This window comes from Martes martes (genome assembly GCF_963455335.1).
Source record: "Martes martes genome assembly, chromosome: 3".
Lineage (NCBI taxonomy): Eukaryota > Metazoa > Chordata > Mammalia > Carnivora > Mustelidae > Martes > Martes martes.
In genome coordinates, this window is record NC_137890.1 from 64,030,796 (window position 1) to 64,048,980 (window position 18,185).

At 43.4% G+C, this 18,185-nt stretch overlaps 1 protein-coding gene across 2 annotated transcripts in view; it reads left to right on the top strand.

The window, feature by feature from the left end:
- Positions 1-1,006: 1,006 nt before the first annotated feature.
- Positions 1,007-18,185, top strand: part of LHFPL6 (LHFPL tetraspan subfamily member 6) — a 235,736-nt gene continuing 218,557 nt past the window's right edge. The window contains exons 1-2 of one of the 2 annotated variants that reach the window (XM_080797933.1): positions 1,007-1,294; positions 2,819-3,387. In XM_080797933.1, the coding sequence (XP_080654059.1) occupies positions 3,003-3,387 (385 nt within the window). In that variant the 5' untranslated portion in view covers positions 1,007-1,294; positions 2,819-3,002. Of the gene's footprint in view, positions 1,299-2,818; positions 3,388-18,185 lie in introns of both variants that reach the window. The other variant, XM_080797934.1, reaches the window with a different exon arrangement.

Here is an 18,185-nt window from a genome sequence, read left to right on the forward strand (position 1 = left end):
AAAATTTACTATGAAATATTATATATACCTACCCATTTATTACTTCTAACTCCTTTGAAAAAACACTTCACAGATTGTCCCGGGAAGTATCTGCTTCATATAACTGCTATTCCTACACGGCGGGGTTCTTCAAATACCGTCTTCAACAGAGACTCCCACAGTCCTCTACTGAATGTAGCTCTCAACTTCCAAAGAGGTGAATGAGAAGGACAAGCTAAGACACAAATCTGATGGTATGGATTCCAAGAGTGATTGGATGGATAGATGGAAGGGAAGGGAAGGAGGGGAGGAGGGCGGAGAGGGAGAGGGAAAGAGAGGCAGAAAGAGAAAGAGAAAAAAGAAAAGAGAGAGGAAAGGAGAGATAAAGAGGGAGATAATACAAGGGCTTGAAAGAGGTTCCCAGAAAGGGTATCTCTGGGGAGAGGCTTGCTCGCTGGAAGTCTCCCCCTGCCTTCTCCCTGGCCTGTCTGGAAAGACGCTTGCCAGGCAGAATCCCTGAGCTTAGGCTTCCCGTTATTATCTGTCAGTCCACACTGGCTTTTCTCACTCCTTCCAAAGTGACCCCATCCCAAGGACCTCCTCAAAGCTCCAAAGGGTCACTTTGCCCAGTGTTGAGGCCCTCCTTTTCGTCTGCACCTCCGATAGAAAACGGGCGCTTAAGCCACAAACCCCAGCCCCAGAAAGGCAACCGGGGAACGTGTCTGGTCTTCGCAGCCCCTCGGGAGTACCGAGAAGACCGGCAACTTTCTCCCCTACTTCTGGGTCTGCGTGCCTCCCCGCCCGCCCCTTGGCAGGAGCCGCCAAGAGGGGAGGGCGGCGGGGGACTCGAGCTGGGGGACCCGCCAGAGATGCCCCCCCCCGCCCCCCGGGACGGGCGGGGACTCCCGGTCGGCCCCGCCGCGTCCCCATTCCGCCGGCCGTGGGTCCCCGGGCGCGAGGGGAGGGGACAAGAGAAAGAGGAGGGCCGGGCCGCCGAGGGGAGGAGGCGGTGCGTGCCTCGCCTGCCAAAGGGAGCTCTGTTCCTCTGCGTGAGAGCCCGGGCGCCCCGCGCGTGGCCACCGCGCTCCGCCCGAGCCACCGCCGGAGAGCGCGGGCAGCGGGGGCTCCGCGGGTGGCGGCGCAGCCCGGCCTTCGGGAGACCCTCCGCCTCCGGCCGGACGCCGCTCTCCGCCCCGGGGTGGCCGCGGCTGTGAGGGACAGCGGCGAGGAGGAAGGACGCGCTGGGCGCCGTGGATGTTCCGCCCGCGGAAGACAGCAAGTTGAGCGCGCGCCCCGGCCGCCGCCCGCCAGCCGTGTGAGTGAGTAGAGCGCTGGCTGCCCGGCGCCGCGGGCTCCGCTCTCTCCCCGCGCCCCCCGGCCCCCGGCCGCCGGAGTCGGGCTGCTCCCGGCTCCGCACTTCCTGAGCCCCGCGGCGCGGTCGGCTCTCCCGGCCGCCGCGTCCGCTGTCGGCGGCTGCCTGCGGGGGGTGCTGCCTTCCCGTGCTTTCCCCTCCCTTCGCGCGGGCCGGCAGGGAAATGCCCCTCTCCCCCTGCGGGGCTCCGGGAGCACGGGGCGTCGTCCGGGGTGGGGCCATTGCGAGGGGCCCACGGTGGGCTTGCCCTCCCCTCGGGGCGCCAAAGCCTAGCTGCAGATGAGGGCCTTCCAACCCCCAGACCGCCCCCCCGCAACCTCCCCCAGCCTCATGGCCCAGGCAGACCAAGTTCAGCGGCTAACGCTGACGCTGACTGCAGTTGACAAGATTATTAAAAAAAAAAAAAAAAAAAAAAAAAGTAGTTGAAGCTCCCCCGCAGTGACACACTGGGCTGCAATCGGGGCGGCGGGTGGAGAGGAAACGGTAGGGGTGAGGGCTGGGTACGGGAGAGGCGAGGGAGAGGGAATTTGCTGTGGACACTGAAAAACTGGAGTTATAGGTTCTGGGAATGGAACCGTGGGGTGCATGGGCTGCTTCTGTATTCCTTTCTTTATGGAAAGTATGGGAAATGGTTCAAGAACTCCTTTTGAGAGGAAGGGAGGGGTGGAAGTCAAGGCGCATTGAACTATTTGAATGACTGGGGTTCCATGTGGAGTACTAGAAAGTGTGGATTACTTTTCAGATTAGACACTGACAATCGTTCCGCGGGAGAGATAGTCCTACCAATTTTTTATTGGAACCCATGAATCAGAAGGAAGCCCTACACAGGCTTTTTTTCATTTCCACTAGGAGAAAGGGAGTTAAGACTGAAGGAATTCACAAATACTACTGAAGGAGTACAGGGAGTGCTTAATAGTTACATCCATTCTATGTGCCTAGACAGTCTATAGTACTTGTTGAATTTATGGTGCTCTGCTGCTGTGAAAATTATCCTAATTATTTTGTTTGGGCTCGTGCAGAGTTAATGCACCTAAAGGGACACGGAAAAGTTGCTACAAATTATCAGCATGAACTTGCAAGCCAAATAAACAAACCATGGTATGATTCACTTTATTTTAATATTTGGAATCATGTTTACTGCCAGTAAAAATGCTACATTACTTTTCCTTGTGAGCATGTGAAATGAATTCACTGACTTGGCAAATAGAAGCCATGCATTTCTTTAAGTAAATAGCTGTCAGACTTAATTTGGGAGCATTTACAGGGGATAAAGACAGGAGAAAGCTTTCAGCTACTTTGACAAAACTTGAATGGTAGAGAAGTTTCTAGAGAGAATGAGTTCTTCCCACTTTTGAAGTGTTGGGGCAAGTTTGAATGTTTATTCATTAAGAGTTGCAGCCCAAGTACACCGGTGTTATCGCTGCTCTAAAAACATTTCACTTTTAACATTTATTATTGTTTTGCCAGGGACCATCGTCCTTACGACAGAGAATGGGAAGTTGATGGTCAGGAAGACTAAAGATCCATTCTGTTGCTAGACACCCCCCATTACAGAAGTGTGGACTGCCCGTCCTTGCCTGGTGGTTTCACGCCTTCGCTGGCTCCTGAAGTCCTAAACAGTTACTGCGGGTCCCCGTTGCCCTGTCGAAAGATGGCATCCAGCCTGACTTGTACCGGAGTGATCTGGGCTTTGCTCTCCTTTCTTTGTGCTGCCACCTCCTGTGTGGGGTTCTTCATGCCTTACTGGCTTTGGGGATCACAGCTGGGCAAGTCTGTGTCCTTCGGTACTTTCCGGAGGTGCTCCTATCCTGTCCACGATGAGAGCCGGCAGATGATGGTGATGGTGGAGGAGTGTGGGCGCTACGCCTCCTTCCAGGGCATCCCCAGTGCGGAATGGAGGATCTGTACCATTGTCACAGGCCTGGGTTGTGGCCTCCTCCTCCTGGTGGCCCTCACCGCCCTCATGGGTTGCTGTGTGTCGGAGCTCATCTCCAGGACAGTGGGAAGAGTGGCTGGAGGAATTCAGTTTCTGGGGGGTAAGTGACTTGCTCAGTTTGACTTGTTTACTGGAATCCCAAAGCAGTATTGAAAATTATATTCCTTTTGTCTGCTGAAATCCTTATAACTGGCACTTGGAATGCTCTGGAGAAATAGACATGGGGTGGCTTTGGTGATAGACTGCCAAAGTCAAAGTTTGTTTGTTTTTTTTTAAATCGGAATTGCTTTATAACTTGAAGAGATCTTAATTTCTGTACATCCTTAGGCATATATATGTCATTGGCCTGCCAAGTACAACCGGAATGAGGTGGCAACCTGGAGATTGTTTATAATGTAGTAGGGGAGATAGTTTAGATTTTATAACTTCCTGCTCTCCTTGTTCAACAGTAAGCAATTAGATTATCTGTGTCTTACTGGCATCTTTAGGTCTTTAGAGATGAAAAGTTGAAAAGCTTTTTGAATCAACATTGCTGTCATAAGCCTTTAATACTCTTTGGCAGGCATAAAATTGACCCTTGACGAATCTTAAACTATATTTCTAAATAAATGATTATGGTTTTAAATGAGAGATCAGTTTTACATGAACAACTATGGATTACATTCCGCTACAAATATAGCCATAGGCTTAATTATCTTGTTAGGATTTAACTTCCCTGGATGCTGTTGCTGTGAAGAAAAAAAAAAAAAAAAGCAAATACTGAGTGCTTGTCCCAAATGGACTGGAGAGTCTCACTAACACCAGAAAAGGTTTGATTTTTACTTGGGTTTCCTCCAACAAGTATTATTTCAGTATCTCTGGTCATATGGTTTTAATTATACTTTATATATTTTCCACTGCGCTTTTCACCTCCGTTCTTCAAACTGACAGGCTGAACTTGCCTGATTTATAGTCCATCCTGGTAAAATATGACAACCTGTAGATAGCACAGAATGAAGGGAAATAGGAAGCCAGGAAAACGTATAAAATGTATTTGTAACTTCATTACAAAGCAAAAGTCTATTCCTCTTCCATGTGGGGTTTTCTTACAGTCTTTTGTGAAGAATTCAGAAGAATCCAGAAGAAGAAAAAAAAATTAAAATGGATAGTTCTCAGATAGACCCTGTTGGAGAAACTCCAACAGATGATAGCGGGTTATTTAATAGAACACTTTCAAGTAACATTTTGGATAAGAGAATCCTTGCGCTAAAAAGACAAGGGGCAAAAAAGATTTGTGTTTTAAAACAAATAACAATGTTGCTTGCAGGTCTTTATTCCTCTACTGGATTAATACTGTTTTCATCTGTGTTTTTCCCTGAAGGTTTGCATCGTACTCTGCCCTGGGAGGTGGTCTGGGGGACTTAGCTGTCTTTTCTTTGGTGTTTCAGTGTTCAACATTGAGCTGAAGTCATGTGTATGAGATACATATATATATATATATATATATATATATATAGTGTGTGTGTGTATGTGAAAAAAAAATATATACATATATATATTTATATTAATATAGAAATGTAGTGAAATGATTAGAGAACACAAGGAGGTTGTTGAAAACCAAGTTATAAATCCAGAACTTGAAAACTTTTTGATACCACAGATTTCAGAAATAGAATTAGTGCTGGGAGTATTTAAAATTTGTTTTTCTTTAAGAGTAAACTTGATTTGCTGTTTGTGTTTCACTTAGCTCAGGAAAAATGCTTAGGCAGTTTCTTTTTCTCCTCTTATGATAAATATTACTTTCCATTTTTCCTTCATTTTAGGGTGGGGACTGCCATTATTTCTGGCAGAACAGAAAAATGCTTACAAAGAGAAATCAGTTTTTATTGATTATCTTTAAATGTATCATGAAGGAAGGCAACAGGAAGTGAATCTGAGACCCATGAGAGTTATGCTCCCCTCTCTAAGCTACGTATAGATTTTTTGGAATGATATAGAGCTAACTGTTCTATTTTGCAGAAAACTCAAGGGGAAAGATCACTGGGGAAGTTAGGTGTATTTTTAAAAGGACCTTTTCCCCCCTATATGTTTTTCATGAACTCTGCCTGGCGAGAGTCACTGACCTCAAGCTAAGGATACAGTTTATTATCAGCAGTTGATATCCTCTCCTTTCTCATATGTATTTCTCCTACCTGGAAAAAAATAATAATGAACGTAAAACCTAAAAGAGTTTTTTTCTGAATCAAACCTCTTGAGGGCACAAGTAAGTAAATACATCCCATTAACCAAGATTTAGAGTAAATTTAGAATGAAAAAAAAACGACCCGAGTTCTGGAAAAGGTTTTGAAAAATCTGTCTCCCGTCACTATTGCTTAATGGTAGACGAGTTGGGGGAAGGGGAGACTTCCAAAAGAATTCTTCCTGTGATTCACTCCATAATTGTTTGGGGTCTTATGCATAAAAACTTCAGTGGTCAGTAATTTTGTTCTATGAAATTTTTCATAAAATGGGCGGGTTTCATAAAGACTGCAAAATATCAAACCAGTGAGTTCTTAAGCCTTCCGTAGATGGCCCTGCTTCCAAAATACAGACTGCATACAGCGAGCTCTGCTATAAGGCGGATTCTCTTACTAAAAATGATTCACCCAGAAGGGTTATGTTTAGCTAAAGTTAGGGCTGCTCCAAAAACAACAGGAAGCAGGAGAATGGCAGAGTACAGAGGCGTCCTGCTTACCCCTGCCTGCTGTGTCTAGAGTTTGCACATATGGTGTAACATCAGGCAGTAAAGCCCCTGCAGTACTTTGGAACTAGTTAAAGGACAAAGTGTCAACCTTAATTTTGAATTGTCTTGCTGTGGTTGGTTAGAGGTTAAAACGTCACCTGTCAGCTGGCAGAGCAAGGCAAGACAGGACGGTCGCGTATGACATTTTCGCCCCGTAGAGGAGTACTTCAAGGAATCAGTGACTCGTGCTCTTCTTGGGGCAACTTGTACAGAAACTTTAATTGCCACTTCTCCGTCTTACGTTGGAAGTCATGTTTCTGTCAGAAGTTTTACAGACTGGCCTTGGTTGAGTTTTTACCCTCAGTTGAGTTTTTCAAACGCCCTCTGAGAAATAGAGTGTGTGATAAAAGCAGGTCCATGCGTATCTGATAGTGATGGTGCTAGAAGAAAGCAGGTTTTCGTGTTGGGTGCGTTTGCTAAGTATACAATTATGTGCTTTCAGGTACTGCTTGTTGTCATGAAGTCCTTCCACAAAATTTTTAAGTGTCAATATCACACTTCTAATGCATGTGTTAGGAAATGCCTTATTTGCGTGCTCTGTAAATAAAACATGGGGCAACATGGTGAAGACAGGACGGGTCTGTCTGTAAGTTCTCCGGCCGGTGCTTGTGAATGTCAGGGTCTGTGTATCTCTCGTCCTAAGAAGCCACTGCTGCTGCTGGGATGAAGGGGCACGGAAGGGAGTCCCAAATTTCTGCTGTTCCACATTTAGCTTGAACCTGCATCACGTATACGTATAAAATGGGTAGAGAGTGCTAATTAGTAGCTAACAGCGACCTTTGCAGTTTGGAAGGTGTTCTGTTTGAGGAAGCCAGGGGAGACCATGTTCTCAACTAATTGATTGTTAGTTACATGCTCCTGAAGACAGTAATGATGACAGAGCGTTTCTTTGAGCATCCTTTACTCTGCGTGTGGAAAGCCTTTCCAGATCCCTTCACAGGAGGGTCCCACCTGGACCTGTCTGTCATCCCTCTAGGACGAGGGCTTGCAACTCTCCTTCCCTCACTCCCCTTTAAACCTGACTTGTCATGTGATATGCCACCTTGTGCTTCCCCTCCTTTTTGGCTATCCGTCAAGTGGCAGCTAAGGAATAAGATGAAGGAGGAGTGCTGGCATATTCATGGGCATAGTGGCTTTTTAGTGACTGTGATGAATGGAAAGAAGTTGCTCTGATTTTTAAGAAACCCTGAGACTTCTGAGGCCAGCTAGGAGAGCAGGCAGGGGTCTTTTTGCTCCTCTTTAAGCTACACCTTGTGCATTGCTTCCTACTGTTCTCCTGCTCCATTCAGCTCCCCTCCAACTAAGAAGGTAAAGACCAGGGAAGTTGTTTTGAGTTCTGAGCCTATGGTTCCCAAACTTTGCCCTGCATTAGGGCCACCCACAGCTTTTAAGACACAGACTCCTGGGGCCCACCCAGGGACTCTGATTCCCTCAGCTTGGGGAGGGGCCTGATACTTTGCATTTCTAACAAGTTTCCAGATGATGCTGGTTCTGAGCCCCCAGCTCGAGAACCCTGTTCTAAGTTAACCATTTCGTGTTTTAGAAACATAGGACTTCTCAGAGATGGTTTACTTTCAGAAGTTAGTTAATGTTTGTTTACTTGTGTTATAATCCAATATACAGTTCTGTAATTGGGCTGTGGAAAGATACGTAGTGTCATGTTGGCTGAGGACATCCTCCCTGTTTTTGTCACAGGGAATCATTTTCCTCAAGTTCTCTCTCTTAGTACATACTATGTACATAATTGTATTATGTAAATATATATATATATATATATATATATATATATATATATATATATTCTTTCATTTTCCATTGCCCTATGACCAAAACAAGATTTTATAGATGTGGAATTCAAAATAAGACCTTCATACACCTTCTGGATTTTCAGTCACGAATTGTTGAAAGACATGAAAACCATACTGCAGACTGGAGAGATGGGCGAAGACAGCCCTTGACCGACTCCAGAAAGCCACATGTGTCCTGTAAAAGTGGAATGACTAGGCTGGGAGGACACTCCAGAACCAGCCGGTCAGAGCTGCTGCTGGTAGGCGAGATGGCACTTCAGTGGGCTCTGAGGAAAGGGTCTCCTGATCTTAGACATCTCTAGGGGAAATGAAAATGCACTCTTGAAGAGTGGTGCTTTCTAGGGCCACAGACACTCCTTTCCGCACAGTCATATATCCCACATACATTGCTCATCACGAGGAACGGGCTGCGGATGGAAGCTAGGCAGTGTGGCCGTGAGAGCCAGCCTTTGAGAGCCAGGAAGGGGCAAGAGGGAGCAGTAGGGCCAACCGACAGCGAACGCCTCAGGTACCAGTCGCTCTGAGCTCTGGACTCGTTAAAGGCAGGGATGTCAATGAATTAGCTGATCTTTCATAAAACCTAAGTACCAAATTTTATATTTGTATTTAATATGTTAAAATTATATTTTCAAACAGCTATGGTCACCAGTTTTCTTCTTCTTCTTTAAGATTTTATTTATTTATTTGAGAGAGCGAGAGTGAGAGTGAGAACACAAGCAGGGGGAGTGGCAGAGGGAGAGGGAGGCAGGGATCCTGATACAGGACTCTATCCCAGAACCCTGGGATCATGTCCTGAGCTGAAGGCAGACGCTTAACTGACTGAGCCACCCAGGAGTCCCACCAGTTTTCTTTTACCTACTTTTTTTTTCTTTTTGTCCAGAAAAACTTGTACTTCTAAAGCTTCCTTTGGAAAGTTTTTTATGGTTTTCAAACTTTTGTAGAGAGCTTTCAAGTTCTCCATATCAATCACTGACATCAAAATTCAATACAATATTCTTTTGATTCTCTAGTAGACCTGAAAGTGCCCTAGGAGTTTATTTCTCAGGGAGAGTCCCGCTCTGTCCCAGAGAGTCTGATTCGTAAGCAGGTCTGGGTGGGGCCCAGGTGAAGCTGTTTCAACAGCTTCCTCTAGAGGTTCTAGAACACAGATGGTCCCCAGGCTGCATTTTGGGAAACAGGAACGAATTTTGTTCACTTCAAATCTCATATGATCCCGGTATTGGGGGCCTAGGCTTATGTCTACTGATAACCTAAGTATGACTGTCAATCTCTTTCTATCCCTAGTTATTTTGGGGATCATATGACAGAAGCAGCAAGATATCACAACCAGTGTTGGAGCGGACCAGTTTCTAGCTGTGTTTTCCCTGATCTTAGAGATTTTGGGCATTCCTGATGGACAGTCAGCTCTGTATATACACTCAGAAAGCAAAAGGACCAAATCTTTTCCACACTGTGCTTAGATAAAGACTGTTTTGATTTGTGACTCCACCTGCAAATTACACACCTGCTGTCATTTTCTGTGCCCTGTTTTCCTCCTTCAGCCGGAGAGTGCATTGTTGCTGGTTTATGTTCTCGGCCAGTGTGCTGGGCTCTCTGGTGTCTTCACTGCCAAGTGTACTCCGTTTTTACCTATTTTGGATGATAGGTTTTTTTACTTCCCAAGTTTGTATTTGTGAAAAAAAATGCTAATGATAATAATTGGTTAAAATGGTGGAGGAAATGGTTATCCGCCGCACGTGGGCCTATCGTGTCTACTAGGCAAGAGTTTTAACCTAGAATTATTTAGATTGATGGTTTTGGCAGGGTCTAAGTCTTCATTTACTTTATGCAGAGTAAAGTCTTTCCAAGAGAGTCGCTCGATTTTTAGTCTACTTCCCTTTGCCACCGCCAGCTAGCATAGCATTACGTGGATACCGCTGAGGCCAGGGTTAGTTAGCATGGGTTAGTTAGCCTCCCTAATGCAGAGCTTGCACACTGGTTCATGGTCAGGTGAAAATGTGTGTCGTTCACAAAGAAAGCAAACTGAGGAATGTGATACATAACCATTCCTATTAAAAAAAAAAAAAGACCCTCAAAACACACACTCTGGAGAGCTTTGCATCTTCTTCAGTGATATCAGGAGATGCATGAAATTTGCCCTCGGGACACAGTCCTCATTGGTGCCTGTGAGTACTTGACCTCTCCAGCTACCTCCTGCTTGGCAAGACTGTCTTACGGTGTGTGCTGGTTGTCGTCAGAAAGAATACCAACCAGCATCAAGTTCAAAACTTGTTCGTGGATGTTTATCTTTTTTCTGAAGATATCACCCTCCATGCATTCTGAGGGACATGGATTGCCGGGTGTACCAATAGATGTTAACAGGAAAGATGAAGCAGGAACAAATTGATTTGAGAAACATTGTGTTATGGAAAGTTAATCCATTTCATGACAGCAAATCTCACAGAGCATTCAGTACGTTGTCTATGACCAGTATAGTATATACTGGTATAGTATTAAGGGTATAGTATTAAGTGTTTAATTTATTTGGGCTCAGCACCCCGAAGGGACCAGTCATCTGCTGAACTGATTCTGTTCTCGTTTTAGCCCATTGAGGCAGGCAGTTTATTCTTTTCCACAGCTGAGAGCACTGAACTTTAGAGAGTGACGCCCAAAGTTATCCCATTAGTTATTGTTTGTGCTGTGAACGCTGTTAACCCACAGTAAAGTATGAACTGAAGTTCCACTTGTAGCATATGGAGAATTCAGAATATCTTGCCATTGTGGATAATATGTCTCTTAACATAGGTAATTATTTTTTATTGTTCCTTGGTCCTCTGTTTATACTTGTATTGTAGAATGATAAAACCACTGGTAGGAACGTGATCTAGCAACTTTTGCCAAATCTCAAAAAAGGCATTACAGGGGTGCCTGGGTGGCTCAGTCGGTGAAGCGTCTGCTTTGGCTCGGGTCATGATCCTAGGATCCTGGAATCCAGCCCCATGTTGGGGTCTCTGCTCTGCTCTGTGGGGAATCTGCTTCTCCCTCTGCCTCTGCACCTTCCCCCTCTGGCTTGCACACACTCTCTCACTTTCTCAAATAAATAAATAAATAAAATCTTTTAAAAAATGCATTGCAGATTAATGTTAATAATGTAATATGCATATAGAGCCATTAGGGGAGGATGCCAAAACATCTGACCACAGTCTTTTAACAATTATGTAAGAGAAAAATGTTATCTTTCATTATTACCTGCTGGCAAAGTTTTCTAGTGTAAGTGCCCTATTGTTAAGGGTAAAGATAATGTTAATTCCAGAGGACATACTTCTTAGATAACAAAACCAAGACCTTGTATCTTTTATAGAAAAGAAGGAAAATGACCTTGTCAATCTTCACCATTAAAATGTTTGTGATGGAAACAAATAGAGTTCACTGGGGAAGGGTCTAGGGATTTCCCAGGGACTTCTAAATGGTTATTTTGAGAAGATCATGAGGTTGGATTCAACACTGGTCTGCTTCTGGTGCGTTGATATTGCTGTCTAATTATTGGAGGATCTAGTTATCTTCTCTTTATATGGTAGATGTCATACCAGCTGGTGTTTTGGTTTTACAGCTCATAAAGCTCAAAAGTAATGTAAACTCCAGAACCAACCTGCTTATAACTCTAGTAAATAACTTCCCTTTCATGTGTCTCATATTTTCAGTAATCAGGCAATACCAGCTACTTAGATGTACTGAAACATGTTTAAAAATATTGTTGGATAAAAAGAAAGTTCCATGTTATAGTTCTCTATTTTTCTTGTATGTCTTAGGTCTTCAAATAGAGCAGGAACTAAGACATAATTTTCTTCTAGTCCCACAGTGACTAGAATAGCAAATGCCATCTTATATGTTCAGTTAATACTTGATGATATATTATTTTGTTGTCATTATTTATTAGCAACATTTTTATCTATAAGGTGTGACCTTGTTCTTTCCTACCTCACAGAACTATTTCAGAGATGAAATAAAGTAATGCTGCGAATATGAGGACATTTCAAGCAGTGTCTCCTTATGATGTCCCTGCGTGACATTAGTCCTTTGAGAAAAAAGTGTTCTGTGGTCGTCTGCGTGGAAATCATGCTGCATAGTACAAGTCTTTCCTCAAGCACACTTTAAAAGCTCTGAGTGAGCTTTGTTGACTTTCTGCAATAAAGAAACCAGCTGCTATGGTCTGAAAAACGTTGTCCCCCTTAATCCCAATTCATTTGTTGAGGTCCTGATTGCCATTTTGCTGGTAGTAGGAGGTGGGGCCTTTGGGGACGTGATGAGGTCATGAGGGTGGAGCCCTCATGAAGGAGATTACTGCCGCTGTAACGGAAGACAGGCAGCTTCCTTGTTCCTTCTCCCTCTGAGAAGAAGGCCCCTGCCCAGCCACACTAGCGCTCTCATCTTGGACTTCCAGCCGCACGACTGTGGGAAATAAATTTCTGGGGTTTATAAGCCACTCAGCCTGTGATATTCTGTTATTGCAGCCCCAGTGGACTAAGATACTATCTGCTTAACATTGTGATTCACAGAGTTATTTGGGAATGGCAGAGTTCTACGTACCTGTCATAGGCAATAAGATCTCTTTGAATTAATGGTTAACAGAATAAGCTTTGGGAAATGCTGAGTTAAAATACATTGTAAATCAAGGGGATTAGCGTTTATGGACATTTAACAGTGCTAGCTGTTGGGATACAAATGGAGATAAGGTTCCTGCTATTAAGGAACCCACAGTCTTTTTTTAATAGTTTTTTTTTAATTGAAGTATAATTAACATACAGAGTTATATTAATTTTAAATGTACAACATAGTGATTTGTCAATTCTATATATTAACCAGTGCTCACCGTAAGTATAGTTACCTGTCACCAAACAACATTACTATAATATTATTGATTGTATTCTCTGTGCCATACTTTTCTTCCTCTTGACTTACTATTTTATAACGGAAGTTTGTATTTCTTAATCTTTTTTTTTTAAAGATTATTTATTTATTTATTTGACAGAGATCACAAGTAGGCAGAGAGGCAGGCAGAGAGAGAGGAAGAAGCAGGCTCCCTGCCTCGCAGAGAGCCCGATGCGGGGCTTGATCCCAGGACCCTGGGATCATGGCCTGAGCCAAAGGCAGAGGCTTTAACCCACTGAGCCACCCAGGCGCCCCTTCTTAACCTTTTTTATCTGTTGCACCTATCCCCACCCATCCATCTCCCCTCTGGCAACCACCAGTTTGTTCTCTGTATTTATGAGTCTGATTTTTTTGCTTTTGTCTTGTTTTGTTTTGGCTTGTTTATTTGGCTTTTCCTATTCCATATGTATATGAAATGTATATGAAATATACATAAGAAATATGTATATTTCACTTAGCATAATGCCCCCTAGGTCTGTTCACATTGTCACACATGGCAAGATTTCATTCTTTTTTTTTATGGCTCAGTGATATTCCATTGTATATATTCACCACATCTTCTTTATTTGTTCATCTATCAGTGGACACTTGGGGCGCTTCCATATGTTGGCTATCGTAAATGATGCTGCAGCAAACTTAGATCTTTTCAAATTAGTGTTCTTGTTTTCTTTGGGTAAATACCCAAATTATTGGGTTGTGTGGTATTTCTAGTTGTAATTTTTTGAGGAACCGAGGAGCTCACAGTCTTACGGAGGAAACCAACAGGTAAGGTATAATTTACCATCTAAAGGACTCGTGATACCTCTCCGTCCTGTTGAATATAGCAACTAGCTGGTGAGGTTCACTCAGCAGCCAAGAGAGGTGCTTGCCGGTTATTTCCCATCCTGCCCTTCTCCTGCTTGGCACTCTGTTGCCGGAGTCCACATTTCCTGGCATCTGCATTGCTTCAGCCAATGGGAGGCCCTTAGGGAAGATGGGAAGCACGGGGAAGCCGGGTATTCCTTCCTCTCTAGCTCTTCCTTGGGCAGTATCTTTGGCAGCAGCTGTCTCTTTTAGTGGAATGCCCTACCTTCTGCCAGGAAGCCATTGTGATGATCCTATCCTAGCACAGTTCTTCCAGTCCTTGGTAATGCCATCACTCCAGTCAAATGGATGGCAGCAGCGTACTCCTATCACCAGTTTCTGGGTCACCTCTTTATCTCCTGTTTGGCTTTTTAGCTGTTCTGTCCCCTGCATGACCAATTTCCTGTACTATATTAAGTTGTCTGTGTTTGAAATACCTAAGGATAGTTTTTGCCTCCTTAGTTGGACCCTTGCTAAAATACAATTCATAATTCAAATTCCTACGTCCGGCAAGTGGATGATCATGTCATACTGTGAACTTTTGGGATTTGTGGCGAATGGACAAAAATCACACGTTTAGTCAAGATTTGCCATAGTCCATTGACTTGTGAACAAAATGCTGGAGGGGCAATGCTGAGGGAATAACTTTCTGTCTGGAGGGATCTGCAAAGGCTTCATGGCAGAAGTGCTAGTTGAGTTGGGTCTAGAGGGGGAGCAGAAGACTCCCTGGGCCTTCAGTCAGGGGGAACACCAAGTTCTCAAAGCCAAGGAGTTGTGACAAAGATCTGATGTGAGTTTAGGGAATGGCACTGTACTATAAGGAATGGGGCAGGTATGATGTGACAGAGAATAGAAGTGGAGAGGACAGGGTCAGGTTGTGGAAGTCCTTGTTTCTCTTCCATGGTGAGGATTCCATACTTAACCAAACTGAAGCTTTTGAGTGGTTATGGGTAGGATTGACTTAGGAACTCTATCATCTGTAATCTGTAGCCATGAGGAGTAACATTGATTCAGGGAATAACCAAAACCAAGGAAGGGGAGTCAGAAGCCTGTAAGCAGTCTTAGCCAGAGGTGGTGAGAGCCTCACTGAATACAGAGGACAAGAATTTGAAGACGTTTCTGAGATAGAGGTAAACAGGTTTTGCTGCTCCCATTTTTAGAAGAATAGATGAGTTGACTGAATGGATGTCTCAGTAATTTTAAATTTCTATAATGTAAGAAACCAGGCATTTTCAAAACATTTTAAAAAGTAATAAATATTGTGGTTGCCACCAAAGGTAGATATAATTTACTATATAACCACACAATGTGGATATTTCTGCTTTGGGATTGTTTGCACGTTCATCTGTGTGTAAATGAAGGTTGCTGACCCTGCTTGGCACATTTGGGGGTTTCAAAGAAGAGCATTTTGATGACAGCTAAAGTAACTGTCAGCGTCATGAACTTTGCTAGCTTCTCACAAGCAGACATTTTCTTTTTCTGTCCATAAAAGTGCAGGAAATAACAAATGGGTAAATACATGAACAGTAAGTAGGTGTCAAATTGATCTTAATACATCTTATTTTCATAAAAGTTATTGACATTTTCAATTATACTTTTGTTTTACTTATAAAGAAATAAATGGGTGTTACTGTCACCTGGCTTAGCTAGTCGCATCACAGCTGCATATTAAGGCAGAGCAAGAAGAGAAACTAGGCATCCCTTGATTATTACCTATAAGTTAATATTATCTGCGATTATTGTCTACATTCCCCGAGTCAGTTGCATTGAAGGCCATGAAACACGGAATGTAGTTTTGTCATTCCAGTGAAATTAATAATTCCCACATAATTAGAATTTATAATTCAAAGAAATAGCCCTTAAGCTCCAAAATAGTCTAATTCTGTGATTAAATCTAATCCTCATCTGTAGAATGTTTCTTGGTGTGAATCACTATGTAAGACACAGATCTCTACCTCTCTGCTCTAGAGTTTCACTAAAACACATGCCCCTCACGTTATCTTATGATGACATCACACAGATCATCCACGCAGCCATCCACAAATGTGCCTTCTGTATGGGCAGCAGATAGCAGTCAATGATGGGACTGGGCATGCACAGTAAACACTGATTCCCTCTGGGACCATGGCTTTCCAGCGTACGTGTGACTGGAAAGGGCAAGTGTTCATGGTCAGACTTGGTATAGCTTATCCTCATACCTGGCTACCATTGGCTCCCCATAACAATCCAAGCTCCCCATATTATTTCTCCTTCCCTACTAAGTCAGCACAGTTGTCTTGGATATGGACATAAGATTTTCCATGTTCTTTTCATGTCCAGAAGGGACCTACCATGGGGTCATTATTTTCTACGATGTGATGTCTGGATAGCATGTCATTTTTGTTGCTGTTTGTTTTGTGTTGTTTTTCCCATTTGATGTTACATAACCGAATTTAAATGGAAAATTATAATCCTTAGGTAAAGCCAATTCCTTTCTAGTCTCTATAGTCACTTCTATGTAAGAATTAATTCTCCTAAAAGTATTTGGAGGAAGAATATCAATTTTAGTCTCAAGGGAAGTTACCCTGGTATTTTTTTAAAGATTTTATATATCAATTTATTTGACACAGAGAGAGAGAGCGTGCACAAGCACAAAGTAGGGGGAGTGGCAGACAGAGGAAGAAGCATGCTCCCAGCTGAACAGGGAGCCTGATGCAGGACTTGATCCCAGGACCCTGGGATTATGACTTGAGCTGAAGGCAGATACTTAACCAACTGAGCCATCCAGGTGCCCCAAAAGATTGCTCTTTATTTATTTTTTTGTAATTTTATGTATTTATTTTTTCAGTGTTGCAAGATTCATTGTATATGCACCACACCCAGTGCTCCATGCAATATGTGCCCTCCTTAATACCCACAACCAGGGTCACCCATCCCCCTAACCCCCTTGCCCTGGTATTGACAAAGCTTTAAAGTGTAGACATACTGGATATGACAACATGAAGATATATTTACTATATAGTGGTGCTTTTCTCATTTATTCAATAAATGACTTCTAACTGCTTACTGTGTGTCGGACTCTGTTCTAGCTGGAGATAGAATGCGAATATGGTAACATACGGTTCTTGTCTACTTAGAATTTTAGTAAGAGAGCTGAAGATCCATCAAATACTCCTTCAAATGACTGTAAAGCTACAAACTTGATAAATGTTAGGAGGAAAAGGTATATCATAGACAATCACTATTGATATGAGGTGCCCAGGAAGGCTTTCTGAAGGAGAGCAGGTTTGAGTTGAGACTTGAAACACAGAATTGGAGGAGGGGAAAGCATCCCTGTGAGGGAACCGCAGGGAGAAAGGCCACCAAGTGAGCCTGCAAGTTGCCACAAGGGAAGGTGGGAAGATGAGGCTGGAAAGGAAGCGGCTGGAAGGATTCTTTGTGCTAAGGATCCGGTATTCAAGACACTCCTGAAATCAGAAGCCAATGAAGAGGTAAGATGTTTGTGCACCGAGATGCTGTTTATCCCTGTACTTGTTTCTATGAGAACTTTGTTCTTTTAAGGCAAGTTACTGGAGACTTAAGCTGAGAGGTAGCTGGTTGGAAAGCTCCCGGATTCTTTCCACTCACACCCATCCTTTTGAGGTAGAAGTAATCATTAGTGTATTTTGATGAAAGAAAAAGTCATTGTGGAATTTCTCTGTGTTTTGTTTGAATATATAAGTGCAACCATTGTCTAGGTATTTGGTTAAGGGACACAGCTATTAAAATTGTGCACCTTTCAAAGGAATGGAATGGAAAGAAAAATGAGTGGGAAAAGGTAATAATATGCAATCATTATTTTTTTTTCATGTTGCTATATCTATTATGTCTACACTTTTCCTTCATGGCATTTAGTACAGTTGTGGTTCCTTAATCTTTACGGTTGTGTGTATAATGTCTTTTCTAATAGGTTGTCGTACCCCAAGGGCAGGGGCCTTTTCTGTTTTATTTACCACACTATCCCTAGAGCCTAGCAAAGTGCCTGAGAGAAAATAGGCAATGAGAATTTCCAGTCTGCCTGATAATATAATATGATCTGTTTGGAAAACTATTGTATAAGTATTTTTAATCCAGTTCAATTAGCAGTTAATGATCAAGTTCTTACTTTGCAGAATGGCATAGGTGCTAGGCTTGGGTTGGGTACTGACTTGAATCTGACAGTATCTAAAGTCAAGAGGCACAAGCTGTAACATCAGGAATTGCACTGACAAATGTGAAAAGGGTGCTGAGAGGATGCAGAGAGATGTTATTTAGTCGATGTCCTTAGGATCTTGAAAGAAATACATGTGGGACAGATGAGTCCGCGAGCCTTCGCTAACCTTGGCTACAGACCCTGAGTCTTTTCTCCTAAGTCTTCATCACTGCCTGTCGAAAAAGTCGAAAAGGGCCAAGCAAGGGTACAATGGGTACTGCTATGTTTTGCTACTAACGCAATTCCTCTGTAAAATCCTTTCGCATTTGTGGGGGGTCAGCCTAGGTGGCCGCATGACCACTGAATTGCGAACTTCTCCTACCTTGCTTTATAGGATTGGCTCTGCCCTGATTTCTTGTTTCCCTACC